At 48.9% G+C, this 19,254-nt stretch overlaps 1 protein-coding gene across 1 annotated transcript in view; it reads left to right on the forward strand.

Annotated features, from left to right (window-relative positions):
* Positions 1–4,687: 4,687 nt before the first annotated feature.
* Positions 4,688–19,254, forward strand: part of ABCC4 (ATP binding cassette subfamily C member 4) — a 244,285-nt gene continuing 229,718 nt past the window's right edge. The window contains exon 1 of the mRNA XM_032864151.1: positions 4,688–4,870. Coding sequence (XP_032720042.1) covers positions 4,797–4,870 — 74 coding nt within the window. The 5' untranslated portion in view covers positions 4,688–4,796. The remainder of the gene's footprint in view (positions 4,871–19,254) is intronic.

Consider the following 19,254-nt stretch of genomic DNA (forward strand, 5'->3'; position numbering starts at 1 on the left):
GGACATTTGCATTTAAGTTTTTGGTTTTGTATTTTAAGTTTTGAGACACATGTTTTCATTTATCTTGGGTAGAGAGTGTTGCGGTATGTCATTGAAAAGACATGACTGCCAGTTGACCCATGAGCTGTGCCCCAGCAATCGGAGTCTGCTCACCCACTTCTTTGTCCTTGGAATGTGGGCTCCACTTGCTTTTTTCCAAATGCTTTTTGAACATTGAAAATCTGCCAGAGGCTGCCCCCAGGACAGAGCCCTGATGTAATGATGTGGTGTTGAGAGAACTTGTTTGTTCTATGTGAGTGAAATTAGTTAAGATTTGCCTGGTGATGGGGGGGTGCTTGGGTGGCTCAGTTGGTTGAACGACTGCCTTTAGCTTGGGTCATAGTCCTGGAGTCCTGGGATCCAGTCCCGCATTGGGCTCCCTGCCAGCAGGGGGTCTGCTTCTCCCTCTGACGTTCCCCCCCTCATGTTTGCTTTCTTTCAAATAAATAAAATCTTAAAAAAAGAAAAAAAAAAGATTTGCCTGGTGGGTGTGGGGTTGCTTTTGTCTTGCTGTGCCCCCCAAGACAAGCTTTGTATGTAAGTTCTCTTCACTTGCGACCACTGCTGCCTTCCAGCTGGAATGACCTGCCTCTTTCTTGGGTCTGTCCCTGCCCTTTAAGTACAACAGCCAAATTCAGATTACATGGCTGAGGTGGTGGTGGTGGGGGGTCCTCTTGGGATGGTTCCAAACCCATGGATACGAGGAGTACAATTCCTGGATAATGTCATTTTGCAGTTGTACATTTTTGTATCCCCACCAGCAAAGTGTGAGGTTTTCAACTGCTCCACTTCCTCTCCAACTTTACTGCCTCTTTATAGTACTGAACTGTTTATTTAAGATCAACGAACAGGTGCAGGTCAAGCTTTGCAAACTCTGTGCCTGTGCCTGTCATATACTGAAAGGCATTCACTGAGCATTTGTTGAATGAGTGAAACAAAAAATTTAAAAAAAAATTATGTATTTATTTGAGAGAGAGTATGAGATGGGGGAGGGTCCCAGGGAAAAGCAAACTCCCCGCTGAGCAGGGAGGCCCAGGTGGGACTCCATCCCAGAACTAGAGCTCCGAGATCATGAGCCGAAGGCAGACGCTTAGCGGACGGAGCTACCTATGCACCCACCCCCCAAAACCCTTTTATTTGCATGCTGTCTTATGTTTCATGAAGTACATTCATGAGTTATGAGGCTCACAGTAACTCTGTAGGAAGTAGGAAGCCTGGAGAATTTTGATTCCTGTTTTAGACCTGAGAAAAATAAGGGTCAGAAGTTTAGGTAACGAGTGAAAAGTCTAGATCCTTGGTCCCCGGCTCCAAATCTAATCTTCTCTCTACAATTCAACACTGGATCTCAGTCAACCTTCTAAATACCGTATTAGCTCACTGACAGGAAATAATGGTAAAAGGTTTCAAAAGATCTTAGTTAAAAAAAAAAAAACCAAACCGAAAAACAAAACTCAGTAGAAGCTAAAGGGACAGGGTGTTTTTGGCAGTTTGGAGACTGCTGTCATTCTGAGAGTTGCAGGGACTGGAGAGAGTGGCCTGGGGCAGGGTGACAAAGGAAGTCATTAGGCTTCTAACTTTAGTGAGAGGTCTTCATTTTTTTTTTTTTAAGATTTTTATTTATTTATTTGAGAGAGCATGAGCAGGGGGAGAGCAGACGGAGAGGGAGAGGTGGACTTTCCCACTGAGCAGGGAGACCAACACGGGGCTGGATCCCAGGACCATGGGATCATGACCTGAGCTGAAGACAGATGCTTAAACGACAGAGCCACTCAGTGCCTCCCAACCTTTTAAAAAAGATTTATGTGTTTATTTTAGAGAGAGAGAATGAGAAGGAAGGGCAGAAAGAGGGGGAATCTCAAGCTGACTTCACACTGAGTGTGGAGCCCACTTTGGGGCTTGATCTCACAATCCTGATCTCAGGGCTTGAGCTGAAAGCAAGAGCCGGAGGCTTTACCGACAGTGTGCCCCAGGTGCCCCAGGTCTTTATCTTTGACTAGACCTGGTGGCTGAGCATTTACAGGGCTGGAAAATTCACGGAGTTTCAAAGAGAACTGTAATCAGGGGAGGGCTGATTGTTTAGATTTATAGATTGCATTATCTGAGAAAGCTCACACGGAAAGGCAGTAACTGAATACTCATAGTGTTCTTACAATATTCAGACCTAATAGTCTTCCTTTTTGTAACAGAAATTCTGAAACATACATGAAATATCAAGGAAATAGCATAATAAACCCCCATCACCTATCAATTAAAAATTATCAACATTTTGCCATTCTTACACATTTGACTTATAAAAAATGTTTGAAGACAGTAAAGCTTTCTTTAAAAGCCATTGCCCTCCCTGCTTTACTGAGGTATAATTGAAAATCAAAAATTGTATCTCTCTAAGCTGTACAACCTGATGACTCGTTAGGCACACATAGTGTGAGGTCCTTGAACCAAGCCAATCAGCATACCCATCACTTCACAGCTTAACCATCTTCCTTGTTTTCTTGAGAACACCCAAGATTGACGCTCTCAGCCGATTTCAGGCATACAACATAGTATTGCCAACGATAGTCACATTGCTCTCTCAGTTTTCCAGAACTTGTTCATCTTGCATAACTGAAACTAAAAAGCCATTTCTTTAAAAGATTATTTATTTATTTGACAGAGAGAGACACACAGAGATTGGGGACACAAGCCGGTGGAGTGGGAGAGGGCAAGGCAGGCGTCCCGAGGAGCAGGGAACCTGATGTGGGCCTCCATCCCAGGACCCTGGGATCATGACCTAAGCCGACTGCAGATGCTTAATGACTGAGCCACTCAGGCGCCCAAATGCCATTTTTTTTTTTTTTTAAATTGGTGGAAACATGGGCCTTTGGAATATCTGGTTCCTGAGGGACAGAGAGAGTGAGAGCGAGAGCGTGTATGCATGAGCAGGGGGTGGGAGAAGCAGACTCCAGAATGAGCAGGGAGCCCGAGGGGGGACTCAATCCCAAAACTCTGGGATCATGACCTGAGAGAACGCAGATGCTTAACCGCCCGAGGCATCCAGGCGCCCCACATGGTGTTCTATTAGTTTCAGGTGCACAGTATGGTGACTCAACAATTCTGTACATTACTCCATACTCATCAGGGTGAGTGGATTCTTAATTCCTTTTACCTATTCCACCTCAGGTAACCAAAAAGCCATGATCAATAACACCATTTTAGCCACGGGAAATGGGAAATTACCAAAAAATAAAATGATCTTGGGGCACCTAGCTGGCTCAGTCCGTAGAGCGTGTGACTCTTGATCTCTTGTGGTGAGCTTGAGTCACCCCTTGAGGGTAGAATTCACCTAATATTTTTTAAAAAAGTGATTTTGTGGGCACCTGGGTGGCTCAGGTCATGGTCCTAGAGTCCTGGGATAGAGTCCTTCGAGGGGCTCCCTCTCAGCGGGGAGTCTGTTTCTCCCTTTGACCTTCACCCTACCTGTGCTTGCTTTCTCTCAAATAAAATCTTAAAAACAAAGTGATGTTGCTATAAATACCATGTAACCTTGTTTCTCTCCGCCCCCCCCCCCTTCGTTTAGGGTGGAGGGGAGAGAAGCTGCTGAACACTGGCAATGAGGGCCACAGGACAACCGATGTCGTTGAGCAGGAGTCCGAGATTTTGTTCATTAGAAGCCCTGCAATCATTCATTCATCCCCCCTGGCACTTTCTGCACACACTGACCATCACCAGTGGGACAGACCAGGTTGGACTCTGAGTCCCCGTCGGGTTTCATCATTAATGACTCTAGGACGGTGTAAAAGATTTGTCCTTAAGCCTTATCTCTCCCATCTGGAAAACAGGGGTCATAACACCTCCTTGACTCCGGCCTTGTTGGAGTCGGAAGTGAAGTAAGGTCCCGGCAGTGCACATCCTGGTGTTCGGTAAGGCAGGCTCTGTTGGCCACTTCTACTGTGCTAGGCTCTGAGGCCACGATGAAAGGAATCATAAAGCCGGCTCTCTTCTTTCCACAGCCCCTTCGCCAGTCTCGGAGGGCAGTAAAAAGCCCACAGGTGTTCCTCGGCGCAGTGCAACCTGTGAGATGGAAAACGCCTGCGGCCAGCGATGGCGTGCGTTCATCTTCCCAAGTCAGAGCTGTTCTTGCAATCCCGCCACCTTTCTTTAGGTCTTGGAGCTCCACCAGTTTAATCTGTGCTAAATCCTGCTTTTGGCCGAGGTCACAGGTTTGGCTCTCATGTTGGAGAACCTCCCACAGCACCCTTGTTTGGTCCTGATGAGGGCAGCAAGCCCAGAAGGCTAAAGCGGTGCGGCTGCTCCCCCACGTGCTCCGCAAGCCGCAGCCCAGGGGGCGTCGCCGAGCCGCGGGGTGGGCAGGGTCGGCGCCTCCCCTCCGCCCCTTCTGCCGGGCGCCCGGGTTCGGAGCGCCAAATTCTGCAAAGTTCGCCGCCCGGTGAGAGCACGTGGGCGCCTGCGGGCCGCCGGCTCGGCCTACCCGCCTTCATCGGACGCCGCGGGCGGCCTCGCCTGGCGCTGCACGGGGGACCGGCAGCATCGCCGCCCGGTCCCGCCGCCTGCACTCCCGGCTCCCGGCGGCGGCTTCAGCAGCAGCAGCCGCAGCAACAGCCGCCGCGCGGCCCCGGGGGCGGGAACGGGGCGGGCCGCCGGCGCTCCGCTCCCGGAAGCGGCTGCTTCTCGGGCTCCCGCCCAGGGGACCGGCGCGGCCGCCCGAGTTCCAGCATCCCCGCCGGCGCCTCCCGGAGCAGCGCGACCCCGGCGGCGAGATGCTGCCCGTGTACCCGGACGTGAAGCCCAACCCGCTGCAGAACGCCAACCTCTGCTCGCGCGTGTTCTTCTGGTGAGCGCCCCGCCCCGCCGGAGCGGCCGCATCCCCCGCTGCCGCCACGCGCCTGCCCGCGGCCGCCGGCGCCTTCGGGGGCTGGAGGGGAGAGCGTCGTGGCGGGGGAGCGCCGGCCGCCGGCGCCGCGCGGCTTCTGGCAGCGGGTGGGGCCCCCCCACGCCGGCCGCGCGGTCCCCGCCTGCGCTCTGGCGCGCCGGGCGGGCGGGAGCAGGGCTGGGGAGGGGAGCCGGGGACCTGGTGGCACGGGGCTCACAGGGGCCCAATGCCTGGGCGTCGGCGGCCTCGCCTGCCTCCAGGGTCTGGGAGGAAGGGGAGGAGGAGGAGGAGGCGGAGCTGCCGTGGCAGCCGCCGCAGCCGCCGCAGGGGTTGGGGAGGGGGAGATGCGAGGCTGCCCGGGGAGAATTCCTGCCCTGAGGGAGCACCGCCTGGGTCCCCGCGCCTCCAGCCGCAGCAGCCATGCCCCGCACCGCTCCGGGATTCGCCCTTCTCATAAACTCGAGCTGCACCTTTTTCTTCCTAAGCAGGCAGCTTCTGAGCAGCCTCCTTTACCTAAACCAAGGTCTATCTAACTAGTGCCATGGACCGTTGCCATCCCCCACGGCGTCCCCAGCTCTTCCGATATACTGATATGCTCTACGTGACACGGAGCTGCGCATTCCACCGGCTCCTGTGTTCGTGACCACGTCCTGCTGTCTGTCTCCCTTTGTCCGCGTGGGACTCACACGGTGTGTCCTGGGATCTTGTGGTGGCAGATTTCGTTTCACTTTATTCATGAATGGGAACACTGTTCTCGAACACGTTTAGCGTTTGTCTGGGACACACGCAACCACAGCCGGAGTATGTTTTTGGCACAGCCGCTTTCCCTTTTGCAATTATTTCTATTTCCACCTTTGAGGACCGGCTCCGGAGATGTGGTCCTTGAAGCCTGTGGGGTCGTCTCCGGATGTCTAGGCTTTGGAGAAGTGATCCGTGTTCTTAATGCGGGTGGTCCTGTCCAGGAGTCCTATCACCCTAAAATCACTGGAGGGTCCCTGAGCTGGGAGAGTACGCAGGTGAAAAACGGCTCAGAGAGGTGATACAGGTGGCCGGTTTTCCATGTGGTAGCCGGGACCATGAACGAGGTGGGCCCGAACCTGTGGGCTCTAATTAGGCTTGGGCTGATAATTAGATTTTCTGTTTCTTGACCCTAAACTAACCCTCAGGCTTTAATCGTTCCCACATTCTGATATTTTAACTTTTTTTTTTATGGGAAAGCCTAGGAGATACCAAGGGGGTGAGCGCTTTCTTAGGCTTGTTTTGATGGTGGCGTATTCCATGTGTGGGGACATCTCTTGGCTCTTTGGCTCCTCTCTTAAGGAAAGAAGAATTTGGGTAGAAGAAGGAATTTGGGTGTGGTTATCATAAATAATAATGAAGTAGGCAAACATCTCCTTAACTCAGGCAGGGCAAGGAACTCTGGGAGCACTTTCTGTTTATGGGTTTTTCACAAGGTGTGTGCATGAAAATGGGCTGGTGAGGACTCAGATTGATGACTCCGGTAAGCACTGTTTCCAGCTTCCCACTTCGGGGATAGGACCTCTGACCTCTGGCTTGCATCTGATGGCCTGGGATCATATAGCTGTGTCGCCGTAGAGCAGGATCCCCAATCAGGCCGTCTGGCCCCTGAGCCCTGTGTTTGCACCTGCTGGACTGAGCCTCTGCTGTTGGGACCCTTGTTCTTAAATGCATGGAGAAGGCTATTCCAAACATACCTTTGTGCTTGTAGGCTGGATTTTCTTTTTTCTTTTTCTTTCTTTCTTTGTTTTAGGCCTGATTTTCTTAAAGTCATTGCTGTTGGAAATGAGCTGGTGGACGTGAAACCCATCATGCTTGAGGATGTCTGTCTAAGGGCGGCTTGAGGGCGGCTGTCCTCTAAGCACAGCCCTCCCACCTTTGGTGGCATCACCATCACCATCACCCAGGCGCTTGTTAGAAATGCAAGTTCTCTGGCACCCATTCCAGACCAGTTCTGTAAATTATGTAGAAACTTGGGGTGGGGGTGGGGTTTAAGTCTGTGCTCCAGGTGATTCTGATGGAAGGTTGAGCCTGGCTCACTGCTTTAAAGCCTCTACCCCCACTGGCATTGTTATTCCAGTTTTAGTTTTAAAAAAGGGGCAAGTCGGGGCGCCTTGGTGGCTCAGTGGGTTAAACCTCTGCCTTCGGCTCAGGTCATGATCTCAGGGTCCTGGGATCGAGTCCCGCACCGGGTTCTCTGCTCGGCAGGGAGCCTGCTTCCTCCTCTCTCTCTCTGTCTGCCTCTCTGCCTACTTGTGATCTCTGTCTGTCAAATAAATAAATAAAATCTTAAAAAAAAGGGGGGGGCAAGTCTTTTGAGGTTACCTGTTGACCAGGATTACCATCCTGTGTTTGTTGACCTTCTGCATGTCTAGGGATTTGAAAGTCTGAGGCCGCCTTGGTGATTTCCACGTGTACCCGGATGTAGGCGAGAAAGTTGAAATGAGTCTGGACCGGAAGTGCTGCCTGGAGACAAGGCCCACCTTGCGGGGAAAACCGAGTTTTCATCTTCTCATTGGATGTTTACTTTTCTTCTCAAATTTCATCTGCTTTCTGAACTTGTGAACTGGTAGCCGTCTACCCACATGCTGCCAGTAACTAGCTTTACAGAGTTCTATACACATGGCCTTACTGAGGTTTTGGTATTTCGACAGCAAAGCTTGAACTTGGGTTTAGGAGGAGCTGTACATAATGGGTGTTGGTAATCGTTGCAGAATTTTGGTTTATTTTTTAAGTACGCTCCATGTCCAGCGTCGTGCTTGATTGAGCTCACCACCCTGAGATCAAGACTTGCATACTTGACTGACTGAGCCAGGGTGGTGTCCGTGTTGTGTATTTTTCAAAAGAATATCTATAATATTTATTTTCTATTTTTATTTTTTTTGGTAAGATATTTAAAGCTACAGAAAAAGAAAGGAATATGGATGACTTATTTTTGTTAGCCAAGTAAACCTGCTGATGTGTTTGTTTCTTAGTCTTCCCCCTAAAACTCACAACACACACACGCCTTTTCTATAAAACCAAATAGTTATTCTTCCCCTCCCAAATAGTTTTGAACCCTGATCCCTCCTTATTTATTTATTTATTTATTTATTTTCCCTTCTTAATTTTTTACGGCTAGCATTTATTCATAGAATTAAATCTTCAAAACGTGGTATTTAACAATTATAATTTACTTCCCTTTTGTTGAATACTGTTTATTTCTAATTATGATGTAATGCATCTTCATGCCTGTATATTTTGGTGCATTTTTCCTTTTTCTCTGTAGCCAGAAGTGGAGTAACTGGTGAAAGGCAAAATTTTATTTTCTAATTTTGGACCAACTGACCCTCAGTGGTTTGCATGTATACCTCATTGTCAACTTTAAGGACCTGAATTACATTTTTTTCTAAGTCATGGATTAAGAATAATATCAGGGTTTTAATTTGAATTTGATTTTGTATCTTTGAATTGTGTATTAGACTTTTTTCCTATGGGGTCTTTATATGTTTGAAAAAACTTGTAATGCTTATTTTTTGAGACTTTCATTTGACTCTTAATTTAGATCAGAAGTTTTTTTTTCTTAAAGAATTTTTAAAAAGATTTTAACACTTATTATTTTTAAAATATTTTATTTATTTATTTGACAGAGAGAGAGATCACAAGTAGGCAGAGTGGCAGGCAGAGAGAGGGGGAAGCAGACTCCCTGCTGAGCAGAGAGCCCAATGTGGGGCTCCATCCCAGGACCTTGGGATCATGACCTGAGCTGGAGGCAGAGGCTTTAACCCACTGAGCCACCCAGGCGCCCCTAAAATTATTTTTAATCTCTTCGTCCAATGGGGGCTCAGACTTAGAACCTCAAGATCAAGAGTTACACACTACTGACTTAGCCAGCCAGGTGCCCCTAGATCAGAGGTTTTAAATTTATAGATTATTGAGCTCTTCTTTCTGGTTTTTCCTGTTGCTTCTGTAATATATCTTTTTTAGATTCCAGCAGCCTCTAAATCTCCGTAAGCATTTTCTTATACAAAGTCCACTAGAATTTCCTTTTGTATTTGATATTAGGCCTCATTTTTTAAAAAAAAATTATTATTATTATTATTTTTTACAAAACAGCCCATTTTCTCATCATGGTTTATTGACTGATTCTTCCTCTTTCCTGTTCTTGGAAACAAATGGTGTAGGCTTATCCAGCTGGTACTAGATTGTCCTGTCCCCTGAGACGCCCTGGACGTGTCCCGCTCCCCTGGTGCGCAGCTCCCTGGAGATTGTGCTCCTGGTTTCCCTGTCTTCCCTCGTCCTGTGGTTAGCCACTCAGGACCTGTCCCCAGAGAAGGCTTTGGGCCACATGCATGCAGGCCACCTGAGGGTGGCTGTGTTCTCACTCCCCTGCCACTGGTTCAGTCTGTGAACTGTCACTTTGGAAAGCCAGTGCTGTTGCTGAGACTGCCACTGGGGTCAGACTGGAGACTTCCAATCTAAGAGGTTTGGTTTTGTCATTTATTTTTTGGCGATGTTGCAATTATTTACTTGAGATGTTTCATTTTAAACTGGGGTTTTGCACCTTTTTAAGAATGCTTTTTTAAAAAATATTTTAATTTTTTTTTTAAATTTTATTTGAGAAAGAGCCAGAGTGTGTGTGCCTGCGCCCAAGCAGGAGTTGTGGGGAGAGGAAGAGGAGAGAGAAGCAGACTTCCCACTCAGCGTCTCAGAGTCTGACACAGGGCTCGGATCCCAAGAGCCTGAGACCTTGACCTGAGCTGAAGTCAGGTGCTTAACGGACGGAGCCACCCAGGCTCCCCATAAGATTTTAATTTTTTAAGTAATCTCTATGCCCAACATGGGCCTCGAATTTACAATCCTTAGATCATGAGTTGCAAGTTTTAGTGACAGCCAGCTGCCCCTAGAATGCCTTTTATTTGTTCTTCTTATTATTTTGAAAGATTTTGTTTATTTATTTGGGAGAGAGCGTGGGAGTAGGGGAGAAGCAGAGGGAGAGGGACAAGCAGACTCTGCCCAGACTGGATGCCTCGACTCTGAGATCACCACCACAGCCTAAACCAAGTCGGGCTGACTGAGCAACCCAGGTGCCCCTCCCCAGAATAACTTCTAATGTTAATCTCCTGTTGTTCATTAACAATCAGACTTACACATTTTGTACAAGGAGGCTGGCTTAGTTTTTCAGGGCCCTGTGTTTGGCCTCACCCTGTTCCCCTTTCTTTATCATTTAGTTTGATGAGTTTTTGGCCTTTTTATACAATAACTCCAAGCCCAAGCAAGATGTGGAACACCCGGAAGGCGTACTGAAATTTACTAAGCCTCTGCAATGAAATAAATAGAGTAACAAAATATAAGTTCATCTCCTTTAATTTCTTTTTGATTTTTTCTGTTTGTTTTTATACAGTTCTGCATCTGCTCCGTGTGAGTAGGGTTAACTCAACTCATATTCATTCAGGTGTATTAAGTAGATAATTTCCTTTTTTGAATTCTCCAGGGGATCCCCTCTCCCTCTTGTATCTCCCAGGCTTGGCCTGCTCTGTGGGGTGAGGAACCCAGTGAGGTCATGCGCCCTATGAGCCTTTATCCGAAATCTTGCCTGTCAGTTCTCAGTGGGGACAGCAAACCCTGTCCCCTAACACGAGAATGTCTCTGTGGGTTTCTTCTCTGTGTGAATCTGAAGCCCCTGCAAATGTTTTCTGTGTTTCTGTGCTGATGAATTGTGTAAAGGTGGTTGCCAGTACTGCAGTGGGAAGGACAGGGCTTTGGAATGGGTTCACCTCTTCTCTTTGGCCCTGCAAATTCCGTGTGGCTACCTGTAAGAGAATGATCTGAGCCTTGAAATTGGGAGACTGGGGATGATTGTTAATGTAAAGTCTCCTAGTCCAGAGCTAAGGCCTCAGGTTGTTATGGCCACGGGGTCCCTGAAGACTGGAATGTAAGTTTCAGATCCATTTCAAGATTGATCCATTTTTTATTTTTTTATTTTCAGGGTTTTTTTTTTTTTTTTAAAGGTTTTATTTGACAGAGCGCCTGCGCACAAGCAGGGGGAGCAGGTGCCCTATTTTTAGTTTTTAAATATTTTTAAGTAATCTCTACACCCAACATAGGGCTTGAACCACAACCCCAAGATCAAGAGTCACATGTTCTACCGACTAAGCCAGCCGGGGACCCCAAAGATTGAGCCATTTCCAGATTAATCCTTCTAAGATCTCTTTATATTATGTACATAGTGTGAGATAACTAAAAATGTAAGATAGAGGGCAGGATAAAATTTTTTTTAGAAGTTAAATCTCATGTTTATCGGGACGCCTGGGTGGCTCAGGAGGTTGGGCATCTGCCTTCGGCTCATGTTGTGATCTCAGGGTCCTGGGATCAAGTCCTGCTTGGGGGAGGGTCCCTGCTCAGCGGGAAGTCTGTTCTCCCCCCCCCCCCCCCGTATCTCTTTCAAATAAAATTTTTAAAACGAAACAAACTCGTGTTTACCTATTTCAGCAGTATTTTCCAAGACACGATTAAAAATGCAGATGAGGGTCCTTCCTTCTGGGTAGGTATTTTGGGGATCTGCATTTCAGTTCCTGCTGGGCACTTAGGGCGAAGGTGGTTAGCCCTCGGGGCTGTGTCCACTGAGACAGCAGTACTGATCGTCACTAACACCGGCTGAACGCTGCCTGGCACTCAGCCACGTTTGCTCGCGGTTTCAGTGTCTCAGGCAGTCCTCGGTCCTGTAAGGCAGTGCATGTCCAGAGAGGTTGGGGCACTTGTCGGGGACAGCACAGTGGGCGGGGGGGGGGGGTCCGCAGTGTGCCAGCTGGTGTGGTGCCCATGTCCTCAGCACCCGCAGCGGCCCAAGCGCTCAGGCTCCTGTCTGCCTGGCTGTGACAGGTGACCCCCAGCAGACATTTACAGCTCGTGTCCGGGAGTGACTACGCCCTTCTCAGATGCTCACACGAGAAGCGTGTTCCACCCTCTCTCCACCATGCCGTCTCCTGATCTGCCATGTGTGTTGTTGGCCATCGGGTTCTTAAGGCACGAACCTGTCTGTTCCTGCTGATGTTGCTGACCTCAGATCCCATCAGCTGAACTTGAGACATGCCCTTGGAATCCTTCATTTGGCAAGCGCTTCCAGAATGTGAGTGTGTGAGAGCCGAAGGGAAGGAAAGGCACACAGGTGCCCGTCCTCCTGGATGGAGCGTGTGTTCCTCTCCTCTGTTCCAGCCTCCCTTGGCTTTTCCTCCTCCCAATGGGTTTTCCCCCCACCAGTCTTTCCCCTAAATTCCATGCCGTCCTCCTGTTTAAAAACCTCTCATACCTCCCAACTGCGTTCAAGAGCAGGTCTTAAGGATTGCATTCAGAATCCTTCAGAACCTGCCTTTTGCGTCTCGTCTTCCATCCTCTCTCTCACCTCTGGACTTCTCTGATGAGGTGAGGCAGATCTGGTAACTACCGGAGTCGGACTGCCGTCCTGACTGATGAGGGGTGGCTGCCTCTGGGTGAACCCCTTACTGGGCTGTTTGCCAGGGTGTGGGGTGAATGGGGGAAAGCAGGCTGGATGCCTGTACCATTGCCAGAGGCCCATGTATATAGCCCTGAGCCCTAATCCAGGAGATCCGTGGAGCAGTGTCCCCCTGCCTTGGAGCTGAAGTGCCTGGGTAGATCTGAACTCTACCGCTTACCTGACCAAAGGCAAATTTCCTCATCTGTGAAACGGGAATAATCACGATACCCATCTCCTAGGGTTGTTGAGAGTATTAAATGAACCAAACACTGTTGGTTTACCAAAACAGTGAATAAATAGTAAAAGGAAACCAGGCCACCTTCCTCTAGTTACTTAGCATTCGTAAACTAACAGTTTTGTTTGTAAATTGCCAGAGTTTATTTCCCAGTTAGAGGATGAATGTAAATTTCGGAGTCTCATTCCTTACTGGTAGGAATCTAATGGGGGGGGGGTGGGGGTGGGGGGATTTGCCGGGGAGTTGTTGGCAGCCTGAATCAATTTTTTTTAACAGGGTTCTGGGAGACTCACACTAAGCTTTGGGAACCAAATTTCCGGGCTCTCTTTCAGCCCTTAAAGTCCATTTCTGGTTGAGAGCACAGTGGGAGCCAAGGGTACTGGTCCAGTACCTAAACTAGGTAATTCTTTGGGCCAACATTTGAGGGCCTTTTGTGTTCCTGCATTCAAATCCATAAAAATAACATTCCTGTTCTCAAAGAGCTCACACAGTCCCGTCTTCTTAATTCTGTCACTGGTGTCAGCTTCTGAGCAAAACAAGCCCCTAATCTTAGTGACTTAGTTAAAAAACCAAAACAAAACACACTGGAAGTCACGTTTATAGTCCTTTCCGGGTTGCTGGGGGTGGGGAGCCACCCCACACACTTACCCAGTAGCTGGTCTTTCTATGTCTTGTGGCTCGGTTCTTGGGTCCTCTCCAAGTCCTCTTAATTCAGCTGGAGAGGAGTTATTTGTGGCTGGTTTTTGTGTTCCTGGGTTGGCAACTACCTATGTCCCTGACACTCATGTTTTATTGGCAAGGTGTCAGTCGCACGGTTGCCTCTACCGTTAGGTGGGCTAGAAAGTGTGGGCCACGTGTCCAGGTTGCTGTGAGAATGACAACCCGTCGGGTATGCAGTGTTTAGATGTGGGACTAATGCACGCTCCAATGGGGGGTTTCAGGGAGGGGTGGCGTGAAGGTGGCGAGTCCTCTTGGAGGGTGGACGGGCATGTGTAGGGCACAGGATTGTGGAAAGGCTGGCATCTCCTGAGAACAACAATCCAGTGTTGTGGACGCCCCTCCCCCCACCACTTCTGATTTTGATACTGTCATTCAGGATCACACCCCTCTCCGTTTCGCCGTCGCCAGCTTTCGTCCTTATCTCTTCTCCCCAGTCCTGGCCTCCATGAGCACCTCTAGTCCTATCGTTAGCTCCTAATTCCATTCACTGGTTCCGTGGCCACTTCTGGGCCAGCTTCTTCATGGGCCTAGTTCCTGTGTGCTCTCCTTCCCCAAGCTAGCTGGTATCTGCCCTACTTCCAGGGTCCCGGAATTATAGGGTTGGATGGGAGAGATCTTAGTTCATACTCAATGCAGGAATCCCTTCCGGACATCGTTCAGTGGGGAAATGTGCTGCTCTTACTAATCTTCATTGTGGAATGACAGAAGACTGCTGTTACAAGCCAGTTTTCTTTTTGGTTTTCTGCCCATCTGTATCTCTTTTTTTTTGTCAACACATAGCAAGTTGACACCCCCCTTCCACATGCTGGCCTTCTGGTATTCTTCAAAGACCACCCTCATGGATCCATTAATCTTTTTTGGGGGGGGCGCCTGGGTGGCTCGGTCGTTAAATGTCTGCCTTAGGCTCAGGTCGTGATCCCAGGGTCCTGGGATCGAGCCTCACATCAGGTTCCCTGCTCGGTGAGAGCCTGCTTCTCCCTCTCCCACTTCCTCTGCTTTTGTTCCCTCTCTCGCTGTCTCTCTCTCTGTCAAATAAATAAATAATATCTTAAAAAAAATTAAAAAAAATATGGATCCATTAAATCTTTAAGATAATTGTCTCCAGTTCTTAGGTTGCCTTTAAATGACAGGGTTTTCGGACCCCTTTCCATCTGCTTGAACTGAATATGCTTTGGTTTATCAATGTCTTTATATTAATGTGGCATCTAGAACTTACCTACTATTCTAGGTTTATTCTGGCCAGTGGTGGTAGTTGAAGTAACTAATCTGACAGTTTAACAATTATTTTTGAGTGCTTGCTGTGTTGGGGGTAATGTTCTAAAGCAGGAGTTGGCAAACTGTGATCTGCAGGTCAAATCCAGCCTACTGTCTGTTTTTGTAAATAAAGTTTTATTGGAACATGGCTGTGCTCATTCATTTATATATTGTCCGTGGGCTACAACAGCGGAGTTGAGTGGTACAGAGATTGTATGACCTGCAACGTCTAAAATATTTATGATCTAGTTCTTTACAGAAAATGTTTGCCCCACCCCCCCACCCCATTCCAAATGTTTGGGATATATTAAGAATAGATTAAAATCCATGGGCAGAAGCAGGGTGACCTGTGGAAGATTTCACAGTGGTTCAGGCAAGAGGTAGTTTTGACCAGGAGGGTGATGGGAGTGGCGGTGATGAGTAGTTGGGTTCAGGAAAAAGCTTATTCGAAGGTAGAGCTGGGCATCTCTGATAGTAGATTGTGGAACTTGAAAGGAAGAGACAGGCAAGGTTGCCTCTGGGTTCAGCCCGAGCCCCTGGAAGGATGGAGTCCCCATTCAGTGAGCTGCTGAAGCCTGCAGGAGGAGTGGGTTGGAGAAGACCAGGAGTTCGGATTTGACCATATTCAGTTTGAGATGCCTTCCACACGTTTAAGTAGAGGGGTGGGGTACGCATCGATTGTGTGTTGGGGGCTCCAGGAAGAAGCCTGGGCTGGCGATAACACTTGGGTATGGTGAGCAGTGTATACCACTGGGCTATGTTGGACACATGGACAACTGATGTCACAGTCGGTGGGGTTTGTCCCCACACAAAGTTCATTTTGTTGGTCGCAGGGTCCAGCATCCATTGCTGTTGGTTGAAAGTAATGCCAGAAAGGACAGGTCTTGGAACCGTCCTGCAGGTTGTGTCTGATCCACTCATGAGCACTGGGTCGAACATGAACTTGCCACAGGTGTGGGGGGAGGTCATGTTGTCTGTCTTATGGGAGTCCAGAGGTACCTTACGTACTTGGCAGTCAGTCTGAAATCTTGCAAAGAAAGGAATTAGCATGATTTCCTCTTAATGAGCACAGGCTGACTCTTGTGGGATCTTTCCTTTTTTTTTTTTTTTTTTAAGATTTATTTATTTGTTTGAGAGAGCACGCAAGCAAGAGCACACACAGAGGGAAAGAGAGAAGCAGACTCTCCGCTGAGCAGGAACCCTGACATGGGGCCCATGCCAGAACCCTGGGATCACGACCTGAGCCAAAGGCAGATGCTTAACTGACTGAGCCACCCAAGTGCCCCTCATTTGTGACTTTTTTTTTTTTTTTTTTTAAAGATTTTATTTATTTGACAGATCACAAGCAGGCAGAGAGGCAGGCAGAGAGAGGGGGAAAGCAGGGTCTCTACTGAGCAGAGAGCCCGATGCAGGGCTCGATGCCAGGACCCTGAGATCATGTCCTGGGCCGAAGGCAGAGGCTTAACCTACTGAGCCACCTAGGCGCCTCTCATTTGTGACTTTTAAAGCTAAGTTGTTAACTCATTGAGGGTAGGAACAAGTGTCTTTAACACTTTTATTCTGGTGCCTAGCCGAGCATCTTGAACTTAGCAGGCTTACCCAGTGATTGTAAGTTATGACTTTAGCCTTCCTAATCGGAGTTTCTCTAATTTGGAAATGCAGGCCTCTGCCTTAAACAGGAGCAAGCTGGGCATTATGGAATGTTGACCTTAAAAATAAAACTGTCAGTTGTGTTACAAGCAAGAATGAATTTATGTCAGAATAGCAGAAAATTGCAGTCGGGGACATTCAAGCTATAGCAAAACTGTAGGCAAGTATGAAGTGCAAAGAAGAGGAAATACCCCCCTTTTTTAAAAAGCTCTTTTTTAAGAAAATTAATTTATTTGACAGAGAAAGATCACAAGTAGGCAGAGAGGCAGGCAGAGAGAGAGGGGGAAGCAGGCTCCCTGCTGAGCAGAGAGCCCAATGTGGAGCTCAATCCTAGGACCCTGAGATCATGACCTGGGCCGAAGGCAGAGGCTTAACCCACTGAGCCACCCAGGTGCCCCAAAGATCTTATTTATTTGACAGAGAAAGCAAGAGAGCACAAGCAGGGGGAACAGCAGGCAGAGGGAGAAGCAGGTTCCCTACTCAGGGAGGAGGCTGGATGGAGGGGTCTCGATGTCAGGATCCTGGGATCATAACCCGAGCTGAAGTCAGATGCTTGGCTGAGTGAGCCACCCAGGGGCCCCCTCCTGACTCCATTTTAATAGTTCATTTTTGAAAAAGATTTTATTTATTTATTAGAGATGATGAGAGAGGGAACACAAGCAGGGGGAGTCGGAGAGGGAGAAGCAGACTTCCCACCGAGCAGGGAGCCTGATATGAGGCTCAATCCCAGGACCCTGGGTTCATGACCTGAGCCAAAGGCAGATGCTTAACGATTGAGTCACCCAGGCACCCCAATCTCGGTATATTCTAAAACTTGTGTTTTAAATATAATAAATGGATAAAATGCTATACACTTACTTTTCTTCCCCACTTGGAATGAAGCAGGGCAAAGCAGCAGGGAGGGAATGTGGTGTGTCAACTCCATGTCCCATGGAGAGGTGACCTGTTAGTAACTGCTGCAGAAATTAAGATTTGTTTAAAAAAAAAAAAAAGCAACGAAGGGAAATGTAATTTGTACTGAGAATGGGGTCACTGTCTGGAAGCACTTGGGAAATTATAAGGTGGTGGTTGCTGTATTCTCCAGAAGGTTTCTAGAAAACTGTTCCATAGCAGAGCAACGTGGCCAAAACCACCCAAGTGAGCATCTGGCACCTGCTTTCTTTCTGCCTTGCTCTTGGACTCTGTCCCTGCAGAACCACGAGAGGTTCAATTTTGTTACTGAAGTCGCCCTGTCTGTGTACTTTGTTATGTACCCCCCTCCCCCCATCTGAGGCTCCCTGCGTGTCCCGGTGAGGTCCTGGTTGGAGCCAGTGTCCCTGGCTGTCACTGGTCAGAGCTGCTTTGTATCGTGGTCATTTGACCTCTATTACACTGAATTCACTAAGGACTTTGACCTCACGACCTTAGCCTTCTCTTGACCTGCTGGTTATGGACCTGCTGCCTCAAATTTTGAGTCGAATTCAGGGTAAAATTCCCCAGAACTTTTCAGTCTCGGAGGCAATGCCCTTAAAAACCCTTCAGAGGACTTGACTCGGGAGGAAAATGAGCTTCTCCCCTGGATGGGCGGGCCGGGAGTTCAAGTGTCATTCTCGCTCTTGACACTGGGTCACGCAGGCTGGTGTCCGTTCCCGGGAACCAGGTCTGCATCCAGGGTGAGGGACCGTCCCACATATGTTAGGTTCTTTAAGGCTCGTGCTCTGAACTTTCTCTTTTACATCCGCATGGAAATTAACCAAGTTAGTTTGCTTCTGTGAAAGCCCCATGCAAGTCCTTAGTGTGTCAAGTATTAACAGCTGAGAAAAAGAGGGGACCGTCCTTCTCATCATGCTCGGAATCCTCTCTGCTTTTCCCCTCTCACGTGGACGTAGTCCAGTTTTTTTTTTTTTTTTTTTTAAAGAGATCTTTTAAAGAGAATTCGCACCCCTGAGTAAGCCAAGTTAGGATCCCTTCCTCCTTCTCTGTCTCTGTCTCTTTCTCTCACTCTGTCGCTCCTGGACTTTGGTCTTCTCTGCTAGGGGCTGCTCAGAAAGTAAGCCGAAGTCTTGGAATTCCTTAAGGCTGCTTCGTGGACACGGCTCCCTGGGAGGGAGGGATTCCTTTCCTGTAAGGGGGAGGCACAGTTTCTAAGACGGCTTCCAGGAAGGATGGGGTGCAGCAGGAAGGAGTCCCACAGAGCAGCCGACTCACACATGCTCCGGAGGAGGGAATTTCGGCGCCTTTGAGTTCTGGGAATTGGCGTTTCTGTTGAGGGCGGAACAAAGTGGAGGCACGGCTCCTCCTTCGTGGGTCAGGCTGTGGGGACGGTGGTGTGGGAGGTGGGTGAGGGCTGTGGCAGGCGGGTTGAACCCCGACTGGCGAACTTGAGATCAGCCAGAGGCAGGTGGGGTTAAGCCGGCCCTGGGTCTCACAGACAGGAGAAGGTCTGGTCAAAGCCATTAGCGGTTTCCTCCCTCTCACAAGGGATTCCTGGCAGGAATTTCAAGGAAGAGGTAACCGTGAGCACGGATGTGGCACCCTGTGTGCGGAAGGGCCGACTGTGCGGTGCTGGGGGGAAAACGTAAGCACGGGTGAGGCTAGCGTGTTCTTCCAGGGTGGGGATCCCCCCCGCCCCCCGCCCCAGGAAGCCTCGTGTGCTGGCTCTGTCCTGTGGCTCCTGGGGCGCTGCTGGTGGCTGAAGGTCCCATTCCACATTTCCTGCCAGTGCTGTGCTTATTTCCTTCCACCTCATGCTTTACCTGCTATGTTCTCTTGAACCTTCTGTGTCCCCCCACCTGACCCCCCAAGTCAGCCCTGTTTCCTGGTTCTCCCCCCCCCCACCAACCCAAGTCAGCCCCATTTACTGGATTCCACAAAAATCTATCTGCGATGGGAGCTGGGGGTTTGTGAAGATAGGGCTTGCGTGTTGGGTGGGTTCCCCCCCGCCGCCCGGTCTTCTCTCAGCTCCCTCCCTGCAGGCAGTGGCCCCCCTCATCTTGGGCACCACCATTCTGATCA

Source organism: Lontra canadensis, unplaced genomic scaffold (genome assembly GCF_010015895.1).
Source record: "Lontra canadensis isolate GAN:19392208 unplaced genomic scaffold, GSC_riverotter_1.0 scaffold26, whole genome shotgun sequence".
In the NCBI taxonomy this organism is placed as follows: domain Eukaryota; kingdom Metazoa; phylum Chordata; class Mammalia; order Carnivora; family Mustelidae; genus Lontra; species Lontra canadensis.